This window comes from Rhinopithecus roxellana, chromosome 15 (assembly GCF_007565055.1).
Source record: "Rhinopithecus roxellana isolate Shanxi Qingling chromosome 15, ASM756505v1, whole genome shotgun sequence".
Classification (NCBI taxonomy): Eukaryota; Metazoa; Chordata; class Mammalia; order Primates; family Cercopithecidae; genus Rhinopithecus; species Rhinopithecus roxellana.
This window is the reverse complement of record NC_044563.1, coordinates 16,881,011-16,895,738: the sequence shown is the minus strand read 5'-3', so window position 1 is coordinate 16,895,738 and position 14,728 is coordinate 16,881,011. Positions and strand designations below refer to the sequence as shown.

Sequence of the window (14,728 nt, the reverse complement as noted above, 5' to 3'; positions counted from 1 at the left end):
TTTTTCTCAGCAGTAGATTCAGGGTATGCATTTTTGCAGGAGCGCTAATAAGTGACGATGGTGGGTCGTTACCAGGGCATCACAGCAGGAGGCACATGTTGTCAGTCTCTCCTGTTGATGATGTTAACTTGCGTCTCCTCAGATAGTTTTCTGTCAGATTTTTCTACCTGTAAATGTGCCTTTTTCCTGTGGTGGAGATAACTTTGAGTCTGTATAAAAACTGTTCCCAACAAACTGTTACCTAATGTTTTTAGCATCCTTTAATGATTCTTGCTTGCATTTATTATTTTTAAGGTGTACGCAAAATCAACTTGGATTTTAAAAAGGATCACTGTGTCTAAAATATGCAGAAGAAAAGGGCCTATAGGGAAAATAGGATGGAAGCAGGAAGACCAGTTAGGAGGCTGTTGCAATTGTCCAGGCAAAAGATGATGGGCAGGCACGGTGGCTCACACCTGTAAATCCCAGCACTTTGGGAGGCCAAGGTGGGCGACTGCTTGAACCCAGGAGTTCAAGACGAGCCTGGACAACATGGCAAGACCCCTGTCTCTACAAAACACTAAAAAATTAGCCAGGTGTGATGGCAATGTAGTGAAACCCTGTCTCTACTAAATATACAAAAATTAACCGGGCATACTGGTGTGCCCCTTTAGTCACAGCTGCTTGCAAGGCTGTGGTAGGAGGATCACTTGAGCATGGGAGGTTGAGGCTGCAGTGAGTCATGATTGCACCACTGCACTCTGGCCTGGGTGACAGAACAAGACCCTGTCTCAACAAAAAAGGAAATAAATATGATGATGATAGCTTGGCCTAATTTGATGGAAGAAGCAGAGATGGAGAAAAGTGATTATGTCTGCATATATTTTGAAGAGCCATCAGGATTGAATATGGGTTATGAGAAAAAGAATGGTTAAGGAGAAATCCAAAGTTTTTGGCCTAAATGACTAGAAAGATGAAGCTTCCATTTACTAAAGATTAAGAGGAGCAGATCTGAGGAGGGAAATAAAGAGTTTCACTTCACACATGTCTCAGTTATTTGGTGAATTGCAGAGCTTGTCACTGACCATCCTAAGATAAAATGTCCTTTGAACTTGAAGGTTCTCAGAACCTACTAATGGCACACCCCTCTCCAAGGAGCAGCAGAATGCCATATGAATATTCCGAGTTAAAATTTCAGAGGCAACAAAGAAAATGTTATCTTTGGAGGACTAGGGTCATAGAAGAATTCTGTTCTCTGACGGGTTTCCTTGTTTCCTTCCTTAGACGTCATTGGTGGTTACAGATTCATCATTCTCTAAAGATTCAGCATTTTGTCCAGCTTTCCCAGCTTTTGGCATTAATAATTGACACAAGTTTTCTAACTGTCCTGTTAATGAGTGGCAGGGTCTCTCTCAGAAATCTTGTTTGCTAGCGCCAAAGATTGTCCCAACTTCTTCTCAGTTGAAGTATTGCCAAAGGATCGCCAGCTCATTGGCCTCTTGGTAGAGCTCTCCCTCTAGGGTGGTACACAAATGCTAGGGGACAGATGATTTTGTAGTTCTGCATGTGAGTCTCTCTCCTAAACAATGTTGTTTTTGTTGTATTTTTTGGGCCAAATGGGATTATGGTTTTCTTAGAAAGATTGAACCCAAAGGATCCACTCATCAACTCACAGACTAAGAGCTTCTGCCAGGTTTTGTCTTAAAATTGAAACATATTTCTTTTCAGAAATCTAAAGGTAAAAGAAAGCTTTTCTAACAAACTCCCTAAGTTAAACTCAGCAGAACATATTTTTAAGATAATTGACTTCTCCTTTTACAGTATCCCAGTAGTGGCAGTGATTAAAATCAACACACAGGGCTATGTATGTTTGCTGCTGGGTAGTGTAAGTTCCAACAACATTAATTAAACAATAATACTTGAGAGGCAGGCATTTCTAGGGATCAATAACCATTTGAGGGACTTGGTGTAATACAGGACCTACCAGACACTAATCCTCTAGATGTACCTTGTTGCCACTATCATCATTTTTATGAGAAGGGAAGATACGTTAATATAATTATAAAAATTTTTTATCACTTAATGAAATTGCAGTTGATATTGCCATGGTGCTTCCTAAAAACACACCTCCTCAGCGCCTAGCCAAGCATCATGGGCCAGCTGTCTTTCAACTTACCTACCATCTGGTTTATAGTAATAATTTGGTCAGTCGTCAAAGCCTAAGCCTTTTGACCTGGCATGGTGCCTCCGTAGCACTTCCTCTGCTCTTTTTAGGCAAAGAACCGGTTCTGTATGGATAAAATGTTTTGGCATCTTATATTCATTTCTCTGGGCAGCAGTTCTCAAAGTGTAGTTTGGGAGTCCCTGAGACTCTTTCAGGGAGTCATAAAATCAAAACTATTTTCACAATGATACTAAACCTTCATTTGCCATTTTCATTCTCATTCTCTCAAGACAGAACAGTGGAGTTTACCTGATATTGCATGATGTGTGATGATGATGTCACTCTGGCAGCTAATGGAATGTGTACCTCTGTGTTTTGGAGTTTAAAAATATTTTGATATACTATGTTTGTAATTTTTCATGGTTCTGTAATTCAGAATTGAAAGTATTTACCAGCCTGGGTAATAAAGTGAGACCCCCATCTCTACAAAAAATTAAAAAATTAGCCAGGCATGGTGGTATGCGCTTGTAGTCCCAGCTACTGGGGAGGCTGAGGTGGGAGGATGACCTGAGCCTGGAAGGTCGAGGCTGCAGTGAGCCAAGATCACAGCACTGCACTCTAGCCTGGGTGACAAAGCCAGACCCTGTCTCAAAAAAAATTGTTTTTTAACTGTTATTACAGTAAATATTAATAGATATAACTCATATAAGAGCTCTCTGGGATCCTCAATAACTTTAAGAGTGAAAAGGGATCTTAACACCAAAAATTACAGGATATATAAACAAGATAGGAAGTTTCCTTTGGGAACTTAAATAAATTATTTAATTTTTATTTTCTGTCTTTCTGCCTTCTATTTCTTGATGTTCTCCTTGCTCAGAAGCAAAGGAAAGTGAACACCTCTTCGTTTATCCCAAGTGCCTCTGAATAAGATGCCCAGTTTGTCTCATTCACTCCATCACTGATAACTTTTTCACGTAAAACAGTCTCTAAAATCACACATTTTAAATAAACTTTCTAAAGACACAGACTCACCACTTAGGGATAAGTTTCAAGAAAGGCTGACCCTCTAGAGGAGAATAGCCCTCAGCCTGATTTTAATAATGAAGGAAGAAAATTGTAGTTGATCTAGGAATGAAGCCTTACCTCTTTTGGTGCCTAGAAGTTAAACTATTAGGCTACATTCACATGTAATATTTTAGAACATATGTTAAGTATCTTTTTTACTGTCCAGGGGTCACATTTTACATTTTCCTACTAAGAAAAATTAAAAGCTGCCAGGTGCAGTGCCTCACGCCTGTAATCCCAGCACTTCGGGAGGCTGAGGTGGGCGCATCATGAGGTCAAGAGTTCGAGACCAGCCTGACCAACATGGTGAAACCCTGTCTCTCCTAAAAATATAAAAGCCATGCGCGCTGGTGGGAGCCTGTAATCCCAGCTATTCAGGAGACTGAGGCAGGAGAATCGCTTGAACCCAGGAGGCGGAGGTTGCAGTGAGCCGAGATCGTGCCACTGCACTCCAGCCTGGTCAACACAGCAAGAGACTCTGTCTTAAAAAAAAAAAAAAAAAGAAAAGAAAAAAATTAAAATCCATCCACACTATGATGTATCTTAAAACTTTTGTAGCCTCTTTTCTGGGCTGCCAGATACCCTAGTGGATTACAGAGCAAGTTTCCCTTAGAGTGAAATTGTAGGTCCATGACGATGTGTTCCTTCAGTGGTGGTGGTGGAGGGATTACATCATAGAAAGGAGGGGTTCACATTGCTCTCTATCATTGCTTCTTGTGCACAATTTCTGTATTAGACCCTCTGGCAGAATAGCCAGGAAATCCACAGCGGCACATTGGCTTGACTTGCTGGGTTACCTCTGGCACTTCCCTTCTGTCTTCCCTTCCCTGGTGTCCTTCTCAGTGGATTTAATCCCATCCAGAGAATGAGCTAGGGGTTGACTCACTGGAAAAGACCTCTTCGATAGCTCTTTTTTTTTTTTTTTTTTTTTTTTTTGGTTCTCCTCTTCCAATTTTGAGTAGATCTGCTTTATTCTGACGGTGCCTTCTGTTCAGAGACTCCAGCAGACTTACCTGGGTCCTATAACTATCACTGTGATGGGGGTGGTAGAGAGACAGGACTGGCACAACAGACTGGGGCTGCTCATCTTTTTCCAGCTGGTGAAGTTTTTATAGGGATAAAGCTTCCCAGAATAGAATGGCCCATTGAACAGCAAACACAAAATACTGGTTTTAGGAGAACATTGTCAGCTGTTGCTTTGGCTTTTTAAATTCTTCATTTTGGAAAGAACTCGCATATGAATTTAATTTGTTTCTGACTTAATATTTTCCCCTTTGAACTTTCACTGTATTTTTTTCTTCTTGAGAAGCAAGTTCAGGAAAACTCCAATTTTTGTCTGTCTTCTTTCCCAGTCCTTCTAAACTCCCCCCAAAATTGATAGGTGATGAGAATTGTTTGTATCATATTGTGAAACACTTTGATGAATGGACTTCCATGCCTATAAGATTTATGATACGTAGATTGTCCTCTACCAAAACATAATAAACTCTTAGGTATCGCCTATAATGTTAATTTTGGCCTAGGCGACTATAGACCTCTCCTGTAAACTCTTAATTTTAAGAATACAGTAGTCCCTGCTGGGCGCAGTGGCTCACGCCTGTAATCCCAACACTTTGGGAGGCCAAGGTGGGCGGATCATCAGGTCAGGAGATCGAGACCATCCTGGCTACCACGTGAAACCCCGTCTCTACTAAAAATACAAAAAATTAGCTGGGTGTGGTGGCAGGCACCTGTAGTCCCAGTTAATCCAGAGGCTGAGGCAGGAGAATGGCGTGAACCCAGGAGGCGGAGCTTGCAGTGAGCCGAGATCACGCCACTGCACTCCAGCCTGGGAGACAGAGCGAGACTCCGTCTGAAAAAAAAAAGTATACAGTAGTCCTCCCTTATCTGAGGTTTCACTTCTTACTCTTTCAGTTACCCATAGTCAACTGCAGTCTGAAAATATTAAGATGTTTTGAGAGAGAAAAAAGAAGACAGACCTCATTCACATCTTTTATTACAGTATATCGTTATAATTGTTCTATTTTCTTAGTCATTGTTGTTAATCTCTTATTGTGCCTAATTTATAGATTAAACTTTATCATGGGTTTGCATGTATAGAAAAACATATATATAGGGTTCAGTACGGAGGTTTCAGGCATCTGCTGGGGGTCTTGGAACATAGCCCCCATGGATAAGGGGGGACTGTTGTACTGTCCCCACTCAGGGAACCTTAGCTATATGGAGTGAGTAGGGGCCTGTGCTAATGGTGATTCCTACTTCTCTTGAGTACTTCTGGACCGAGGCAGCTGATTGTCCGAAAACATTTATATGCATCTAGAATGTGCATGTTAACATTAAAATTTTACCTTTTTTGTCCTTTTTCTTACCTTTCCTCTCAACTTTATAGGGTGATATTCATGAGGATTTTTGCAGCGTTTGCAGAAAAAGTGGCCAGTTACTGATGTGCGACACATGTTCCCGTGTATATCATTTGGACTGCTTAGACCCCCCTCTGAAAACAATTCCCAAGGGCATGTGGATCTGTCCCAGATGTCAGGACCAGGTACTGTGGGTGGGTCTGACGGGGGATGGGCCAAGGAGGACAAAGACAGGGCCATCAGGAGGAATTCCTTTCCCGGGGATTGGCAGTCTCTTCCCTCTCCCAGTCGATCTCCAGGCTGCATCTTCCCTGTTCATGACACAGCATGCAGGCGCACGGCCTTCATTCCCTCAGAAACTCTCTGCCTTGTTACTGAGCTGGATAGACGCTTCCTTGTATTTGAAATGACTTATCTTCTCTTTAAAAGTCAAGACCCTTAAAAGTCCAGAGTGCCTCATTCTCTAGGAATGGTCTAGACCAAGTATATGGTTTTAAAACTCTTCTTTGGGAATAAAATTAAGAGAAAGTGCCCAGTTGATTAATTAAAATAACATCTTGGGCTGGACGCAGTGACTAACGCCTGTTATCTCAGCACTTTGTGCGGCCAAGGCAGGCGGGTCACCTAAGGTCAGGAGTTCAAGACCAGCCTGGCCAATGTGGCGAAACCCCATCTCTACTAAAAATATAAAAATTAGCTGGGCGTGGTGGTGGGCGCCTGTAATCCCAGCTACTTGGGAGGCTGAGGCAGGAGAATCGCTTGAACCTGGGAGGCAGAGGTTGCAGTAAGCAGAGGTCACACCACTGCACTCCAGCCTGGGTGACAAGAGCAAGACTCTGTCTCAAAATAATAATAATAATAATAATAATAATAATAAAATAACACCCATTTCACTTTTAACCTGTTTTGTTATATCAGACTCAGAGAACTAACTGTAAAGTGCTGTCGATATTTTACAGACTTAAAAGGCAAACATATTCCTAACTGTCCTTGCCTCCCTCCTTCTCTGTTTGGTTTCTGGTTGCCTTTTTTCAACTATCCGTGTATATTTATGTCTTTATGATTTTATTATAAGCTGTCTCAACTCTTTTTTAGAGGTAGGCAAAGTATAAATAATAAATAAGTAAGCTCAATAGCTCAGCAAGCCCTGGGATCCTGCTCAGTTCTTTGGAATCCTGCTTTGAATGAATTCTGGTTTTCCCTGGTATCTTGTCCTCATCCTGCAGCCTGTGGTGCAGCAGAACACTTCTCTCACCATCCTCCTCCTAATGCTGCTTTGTGACCTTCTGATGATTTTTGACATAGGGCCTAGATTATACTTTAGTATTTGGAACTAATATTTAATTTCCTTGGTCAGGCTGTCTTTGAGGGACATAGAAATCTAAAATTGAGACAGGCAGCCCAGGTCAGGTCAAGGACGAAACTGCCAGTGGCTGCTGCCATCATGCTGATGTGCGGCTTTTGTGTGGATGGTTCTAGCTGTCGGGAGTGGTTGGGTGTCATGTGGCGTGAAAAGATAGGAATGCCTAGCCAAGTCCCACCCAGCTCCTTCTAAGCCTGGGCTCAAGTGTCCTGGCTCTTCGTGCCTTGAACTTCATTCTCCTAAGCTGATATTTGGAACATTTTAGTCCAGAAACTGTAGACCAGGGTTTTGCAACACTGCTACCATAAATCCTTCCTGGATTTTATCTGCCAGTAGCCACCAATACCATTGCTAGCTGTTACGTAGAGGATGTGTGTTTAAACCTCCTTCTCAAGGTAAAATTCTAAAAATCTTTTCAGATGCTGAAGAAGGAAGAAGCAATTCCATGGCCTGGAACTTTAGCAATTGTTCATTCCTATATTGCCTACAAAGCAGGTAAGGAGTTATCCATACCTACTTTTTTGTAAGCTTCCCCTTGTTAAAAAAAATAAATAAATACTGGCAGTATTTGTTTTATTCTCAAAAGGAAATTTAAATTTAAAAATGAAAACCTTTTGCTCTTAACTATTGGAGGAAACAAAAAACTGAAAACCTTTTATTAGATAAAGTGGAAAACTTCTGTAGCATTTTTTTTATTCATTTATTTTTTGAGACAAGGTCTCACTGTATCGCCCAGGCTAGGGTGTTATGGCATGATCACAGCCCACTGCAGCTTCCTCCTCCTGGGCCCAGTCGATCCTCCTACCTCAGCCTCCCGAGTGGCTGAGACTCTACGGGTGTACTGCCATGCCCAGCTAACTTTAGTATTTTTTGGTAGAGACGGGTTTCGCCATGTCACCCAGGCTGGTCTTGAACTCCTGGGCTCAAGTGATTGACCTGCCTTGGCCTCCCAAAGTCCTAGGATTACAGGCATGAGCCACCATGCCTGGCCTATTAGCACTTCTTGGGGGAAAAAAATGAGATGTGATATCTCATTTATGTAAAGCCAGACCCAAGCCACTGACAGTTTTCTTAGCATATGTACACAGAAAAAGGAAAAGTCCAGGTGGGCAGACTCTCTGCACTGGTTGTGGGACTCATGGGAGCTCTGGGGAAAATATCTTCTTTGGCAGGCATCCTGAGCACAGTGGCCTTTTCAAATAATTGTCAAAAACTGTTCTTTTTTTTTTTTTTTTAGCAAAAGAAGAAGAGAAACAGAAGTTACTCAAATGGAGTTCAGATTTAAAACAAGAAAGAGAACAACTAGAGCAAAAGGTGAAACAGCTCAGCAATTCCATAAGTGTAAGTAAACCTCATGCCTACAGCAGTCGATACATAGGTGCAGAGACCTAGGCCTTTCCATATACATAACAGTATGTGTGGGCCCCAGGCTGCTTCAGGTCCTTCTGTTTATTAACAAGATTAACTTGGGCAAATGCAGTTTGCCATCCAGTTAAGAGTGCAGCCCTCCGGTACAGGTGGCTAGTTGGTAGGTGGTGCCTTACCCAAGCTCTGGAACATTCTCCTGGCTTTAATCTGAAAGAGGATCTTCAGTCTTCAGGCTGAATAAGTAACAGCTACAACAGTGTAGCCACGGCCCTGCGTATTCCTGACAGTGTGTGGGGGGAGCGTAGCGCCTCACCTGACACTGAGCAGACACAGACCAGGTCCCCTCATGTGATTCTTCCTAGTCACCTGAGTGAGTGGGCCCATCCATACGGCCCCCCCTCGCTCTTTCTTCCACACCATGCTGATTGCATTTCCCGGTTTTCCTGACCAGTGTGAGGAAGCGGGCTTTCTAGAGACAAGTATTGGAAGTAAGTACTGCCCAGCCCGGCCTGTCCAAGTGGGAAAGAGGGTTGTATTTGCAGCAGGGGACACAGGCTCCTCCCAGGCAAGGAGCCAGTCTTCTTTTCCATTGAGTAGGTCACCCTTGTTGGAGTGAAGTGACCTCAGCCCTCACGGATACCAGGTGGTGCCTTGTACTTGGTGGCAGTTGAACTGTCCTGCTTACCTGCTTTTTCCTCCTCACCATACCTACCCGTGGCATGCAGATTTAACACCTCCTTCATCTCTTTCCCTGCCTAAAATAGAAGCCAGCAGGTGTGGGAGGCTGAGGGCAAAAGGGCAAAAGACTCCCAAGTCCCTGGCTGAGCAGAAGGTGTACTGGCTGCAGGCCTTTGTCCTTGGGGCTTCGATCCTCCTAAATGCTGCTGGCCTGTCCTCTCACTGCCTGCTGCACTCAGATGGAATCCAGATAGCACTGCGTGTTTTCCACCCTGGAGAGCTCAGTCCAGTCCTGAAGGCTCACCAGTTAGCATGACAGAAGCGTATCAAAACCTGCCCAAACAAGCTGCAGGGCAGCTGTGGGAACTTTTTTTTTTTTTTTAACAACCTTTGTTTGGAAGTCTGATGGCGGCTCTGCCGGTTTGTTTTTAAGCGTTAGTACTCCCGCGTGTTGGTGCCCGCATGCTCTCTTTCTCTCTGTTGTCTCTTGGACCCCCTCAGCCTACCCACTCCACCCGCCCTGTTCCTTAGGTGGCAGCCGCCCACTCCACTGAGGAGCACAGCAAGGCCCAGGGGCTGCACAGCAGTCAGGAGGGCTTCTTTTCCCTGGGCAGAGGGAAGGCGCTCTGCTCTCAGGGGCTGCCAGACCTGTTAGAAACGAGGCGGCTCAGTGCCACTGCCCTTGTCATTTGCTGCAGAAATGCATGGAAATGAAGAACACCATTCTGGCCCGGCAGAAGGAGATGCACAGCTCCCTGGAGAAGGTAAAACAGCTGATTCGCCTCATCCACGGCATCGACCTCTCCAAACCTGTAGACTCTGAGGCCACTGTGGGGGCCATCTCCAATGGCCCGGACTGCACCCCCCCTGCCAACGCCGCCACCTCCACGCCGGCCCCTTCCCCCTCCTCCCAGAGCTGCACAGCGAACTGTAACCAGGGGGAAGAGACTAAATAACAGAGCCCCTCTAGGAGAAGCCACGGGATCCCGGCGGCGAGGAGAGCAGAACACTGAAGACTCTAGAAAAGCAAAGCCGGATTTCTGGAAAGTGCAGAATTCTTTTGGTTCTTTGGTTCCAGAGAGAGAGAAGATGCTTGTGCCAGGTGGCACCAGAGTTTGCCAATTGATCCTTCTTATTCTGTGTGTACATGCAAAGATTGGACCATGTTACATGAAATAGTGCCAGCTGGAGGTTCTTTGCCAGCACCATGCCAAGTGAAATAATATATTTACTCTCTCTATTATACACCAGTGTGTGCCTGCAGCAGCCTCCACAGCCACGATGGGTTTGTTTCTGTTTTCTTGGGTGGGGAGCAGGGACGGGCGGAGGGAGGAGAGCAGGTTTCAGATCCTTACTTGCCGAGCCGTTTGTTTAGGTAGAGAAGACAAGTCCAAAGAGTGTGTGGGCTTTCCTGTTTCTAAACTTTCGCTACTATAAAACCAAAAAAAGGAATTGAGATTTAACCAACCCCAGTGCCCAGAAGAGGGAAGGGGAGTGGCTGGAGGGAGCAGGGGGGTGGGACAGTGTATCAAATAAGCAGTATTTAATCACGTCTGGCGGGGGCCTCGTGCAAGGGGAGACCAACACCAAGAACAGCCAGTAGGTTCTTCTCCCCTGCGCTCTGCTCCCTGCGCAGTAACCCCACCATTCCTGAAGCCTGGCCAGTCTCCTTCCTTCCCTGCTTGGCGAATTGCGCATCCCCGTGGTTATCCCGCTGTCTCCTCTCCAAGAACAAGCAGAGCCCGGGCCGCTGGCCCTTGCCCAAGGCAGGGAAGAAGGATGTGTGTGTCCAGGAAGGAAAAAAAGGTGAATCAGTGATTTTACTTGAAAACAAGCTCCATCCCTTTTCTATATTTATAAGAAGAGAAGATCTTGAGTGAAGCAGCACGCGACCCAGGTGTGTGTGAATTGAATGGAGACGTTTCTTTTCTCTTTTTTAAATTTTTGTTTTTGTTCTTTTTTTCTTTAAGGAAAGTTTTATTTTACTGTTCATTTTACTTTCTTGGTAACAAAAACTAAAATAAGGAATAGAAAAGCTGTTTTTCAGGCTGACAGTCCATTTAAGGGTAGCCGAGACCTTGCATGGTAGAGTAGGAATCATAGTGTCAGTGAGGTCCCGTGAGTCTTTGTGAGTCCTTGTGTCATCGTTCGGGCACTGTTTTTTTATGCAAGGGCAAAAATCTTTGTATCTGGGGAAAAAAACAACTTTTTTTTAAATTAAAAAGGAAAATAAAAGATATTGAGGTCTTCCTAGTGTTACTTAAATTAAGATCAAGGTAAGAAACATTGTAAAAAAGAATTACAAAAGTGCTATTTGTTTCCTAAAAACAGTGATTTCTATTAAAAAGGTGTCAGAACTGGAGAAAATGCCGTGTAGTTATAATTTTTTAGCACAGACCCTGCTGATCACAATGACATTTTGCCGTGTGTGTGTCTCTAGACTGGTGGGCCAGTCTCCTTGAAGGACAGAGGCGGAGCTCCCCACCCTTCTCTCTCCTCAGAAAAGACCGTGCTCTCTTCTTGGTGCAGGGATCTTGTCTCCTGTTGTGAAGCCCAAATGGAAGTATGGATGGTATCAGGGCCCTACCCGTGGTCTTCTCAGATTCTGCTAGAGCAAAAGGCTGGTGCCTAAATAAGATCCCTTCCTTTGGTGCTGCTTTTGGTCTTTCAGCCACCAGCATTATGAGTGCCTGGGGGACACCTCCGAGGGAACTGGCCAGCGGAGCTCAGTGGTGCACACGCACCCTGGCCGTGACAGGAGGGTGTGGGAGTGCAGGCTGGCTGCATTAGCCCTTGGTGCTTAGAAAGAACAGAGGAGGAGTGACATGTTTTGAGGTTATGTCTCTGAGACAGAGCCCCAGTGTGGCCTTCGCTCTGTCTTGCCTTTGGGGAAAGGTCTGAGACTCCTGCTCCTTTCTCTGCCTGTTGGCTCCAGGCACCAGAAATTTACTCCACCCCACCCACCACAAACCTCCTGGGTGACCCTTGGCTAGAATTACTGCGCTCGCTTTGGCTTGGCTAGTTGTGGCCTCTCCTTCTTGAGAAAACCGGGGTTGTGAAAGGCTCAGACCATTGTCTCATCTTGGCCAGTCAGAAGTAAATTGTGTCAGATGCGTGCTCTCGCTGGAGACCTTTGCCCCTTGCGTGCCCCTGGCTGATGGGAGGGCGGTGGAGGCTCTGTACCCTGGCCCTGCTGGAGCATCTCCCCCAAGCCCACTCCAGGCCCTGGGAAGGGCCAGAGTCTAGGAGAGGTAGAAACGGTCCCGTCGGCTTCTCTCCCACCCAGTTAGGCCCGGAGAGACAAAGACAGATCTGAAAGCAAATGGAACAGAGAAGAGACACTTCGTAGAGTAAAATGTGTCTCATCCCTATCAGCCGCCACCATTCATCTTCCCAAGGGCCTCAGAAGAAGGACTTAAGTTTGACTGAACAGGCCTCAGAGTTAGGCCCTGGCTGCTTGATTGGCTGAGGGGGAAGAGTTCCCTTTTCTCATTCAGAAACCAAGGTGCTGTGTCTAGTCAGGGAGCCTTGGAGATGCCTGGACTAGTTGGAGGAATCGTTGGCAGAGGATCAGAGACCAGCAGCAGGCTGTCTGCCCTGTCTAGAGCTCTTCCCCTCAACTTGTCTGGGCCCATCTGGGGGTTGCCACACAACACCTAACTTAACCTTTTCCTGAAAGAAGTTGGGAAGCCATCATCACTAGAGGCCTTTGCTCGGAGAGGAGCTGCCTGAGGAGTCTCAGGGGTTGGGGGGACGGGGCTAGGAATTGACCAGGGCTTTGCCTGCCGCCCTCAGCAGTGTCGAGTACATTTCGACCTCACCTGCAGCTGGGCTGTGGATTCTTCCTGATATTCAGATGTGAGCTGTTTTGGGAGTCAGCTAGTATGGAGTATGAGATGCAACCCAGCCCCTAAACCTACATTCTAGACTCAAATTCCAAAACACTGCTTTACTGTAAAGAAGAGGCCCCTGGCACTCAATCTCCCTGCCCTTCACTGTCCCCTCAGACCTGGGGGGGGGGCCTGTGACCACCTGAGACATATGCTCGTGACACTGCCCCACCCCAGCCACCTCCACTTGCTTCCTCCTCCTTCCGTCCGCTGCTCTTTGCCCATGGCCCAGAATTTAGCTGCTCTGACAGCCACTTTTGAGACCAGCTGGCTTTGCAGTCACTTCAGAGAGCTGGAGCGGCTGCCTACTGGGCCCTAACTGGGGGTCCCCTGCCAGCTCCTGATCAGGCACTGCGCCCTGGTGGCAGTGATGACTGGGAGTCCTTGGCCAGCTCGTGACCAGGCGCTGCACCCTGGTGACAGTGAGGCCATGTTGCTGTCATCTCCACCTCTGCGTTCTTGTTGCCTGCGGGTCCTCCTTCTTTCATGGAGCCTGCTGGGTCTTGTCTCACTTGTGCTGAGTTCATCTGGGGTTTTGATTTATTCCTTCCTTATCAGGCCCTTTGGGGTAAGCCTGCTGGTTGCACCTGACATAGGGAGGCAGTTAGGGGCAGTCCCTGGTGGGGCCGCCCTGGCAGCCTCCTGCTGGCATCATCGTGTGCCTGGTTTCCCTGCAATGCCTGCCTCTCTGTCCCTGCTGCTGCTTGGCTCAGGCCCAACAGGCAGTGTGCATGGGGGCGGTTGCACACAGCTGTTTCCCTGAGGGTGACCGTGTCTGCAGCGCACTTCCGTCTCCGCATGCACGGCTGCCTCTCCAGCCACCTCTGATACTTCTCTTGGGGCCATCAGAGCCTCCCTTGGGCTCTCACCTCTCAGCTCACACACTCTGGTTTCCTCCCTTCATTCCCTTACAGGGCGTGGTCCTTCTTACTTATCTAAAGGGCTGAATTTAGGAGACTTTTTACCCAGGGGCAAAAGGCTCCTAGGGTAATGGGATGGATGGTGGCCCAGGTGCATTTTCCAGGGCCTGGGTTCTCCAGATCCCGTGGCTTCTGTTGAGTGGAGGCAACTTTGCTCTGTGTGAACCTCGCCCCTGTCCCTCGGCTGGGTGCTCCTGTCCCTTGGCCGGGCACCCTTGGCAGGAAGCAGGACTCCCATTCTCACCCTAACTTAGACTGTCCTCTGAGTCAGCTCCTCTCCAAGATGGGAGTGGGTGGCCCTGGGCAGCCTTCTGGCCCCCTTGCTAAAGTGAGAGGCAGGAAGCTGGGGCTGCCCTCCAGAAAGCCAGGGTAGGAACTCTGAAAAATAGCTCCTCTAAACGGAAGCAGGACCCCCCAGTTCCACTTGGCACCCCCTCCCACAAGGCCCTTTCTCCCTGAGGACCCCAGCCCCCTACCCCTTCCTCAGCAGCCTTTGGGCCCTCACCTCTCTGGTATCTGTGGGTCCTCAGCCCAGGGTGAGCTGCAGTCAGGTGGGGTGGGACGGGCAGGCCAGAGGTCAGCCAGCTCCTAGCAGAGAAGAGCCAGCCAGACCCCAACCCTGTCTCTTGTCCATGCCCTTTGTGATTTCAGTCTTGGTAGACTTGTATTTGGAGTTTTGTGCTTCAAAGTTTTTGTTTTTGTTTGTTTGGTTTTTGTTTTGAGGGGGTGGGGGGGATACAGAGCAGCTGATCAATTTGTATTTATTTATTTTAACATTTTACTAAATAAAGCCAAATAAAGCCTCTCAGCCTCATGGTGTTGGGTTTGGGGCAGGGGAGGGTGGGCAGGACACATTCCAGTCCCAGCTTCTGCCCTCCCTGACTGGCTCTCTGGGGGTGGGGGGAGTGCTTGCCCTTAAGGGCCCAGGCCCTCCTGTGACC

The 14,728-nt window shown here is 46.8% G+C and overlaps 1 protein-coding gene across 21 annotated transcripts in view; it reads left to right on the top strand.

Annotated features, from left to right (window-relative positions):
• The window catches only part of PHF21A (PHD finger protein 21A), a 195,063-nt gene extending 180,468 nt beyond the window's left edge, over positions 1-14,595 (top strand). For 10 of the 21 annotated variants that reach the window (XM_030917175.1, XM_010371053.2, XM_030917178.1 and 7 more), the window contains 4 exons: positions 5,598-5,753; positions 7,351-7,426; positions 8,169-8,272; positions 9,676-11,344. In XM_030917175.1, the coding sequence (XP_030773035.1) occupies positions 5,598-5,753; positions 7,351-7,426; positions 8,169-8,272; positions 9,676-9,933 (594 nt within the window). In that variant the 3' untranslated portion in view covers positions 9,934-11,344. Of the gene's footprint in view, positions 1-5,597; positions 5,754-7,350; positions 7,427-8,168; positions 8,273-8,661; positions 8,788-9,675 lie in introns of all 21 variants that reach the window. The other 11 variants (XM_030917166.1, XM_030917167.1, XM_030917165.1 and 8 more) reach the window with 4 other exon arrangements.
• The last annotated feature ends 133 nt before the right edge of the window (positions 14,596-14,728 follow it).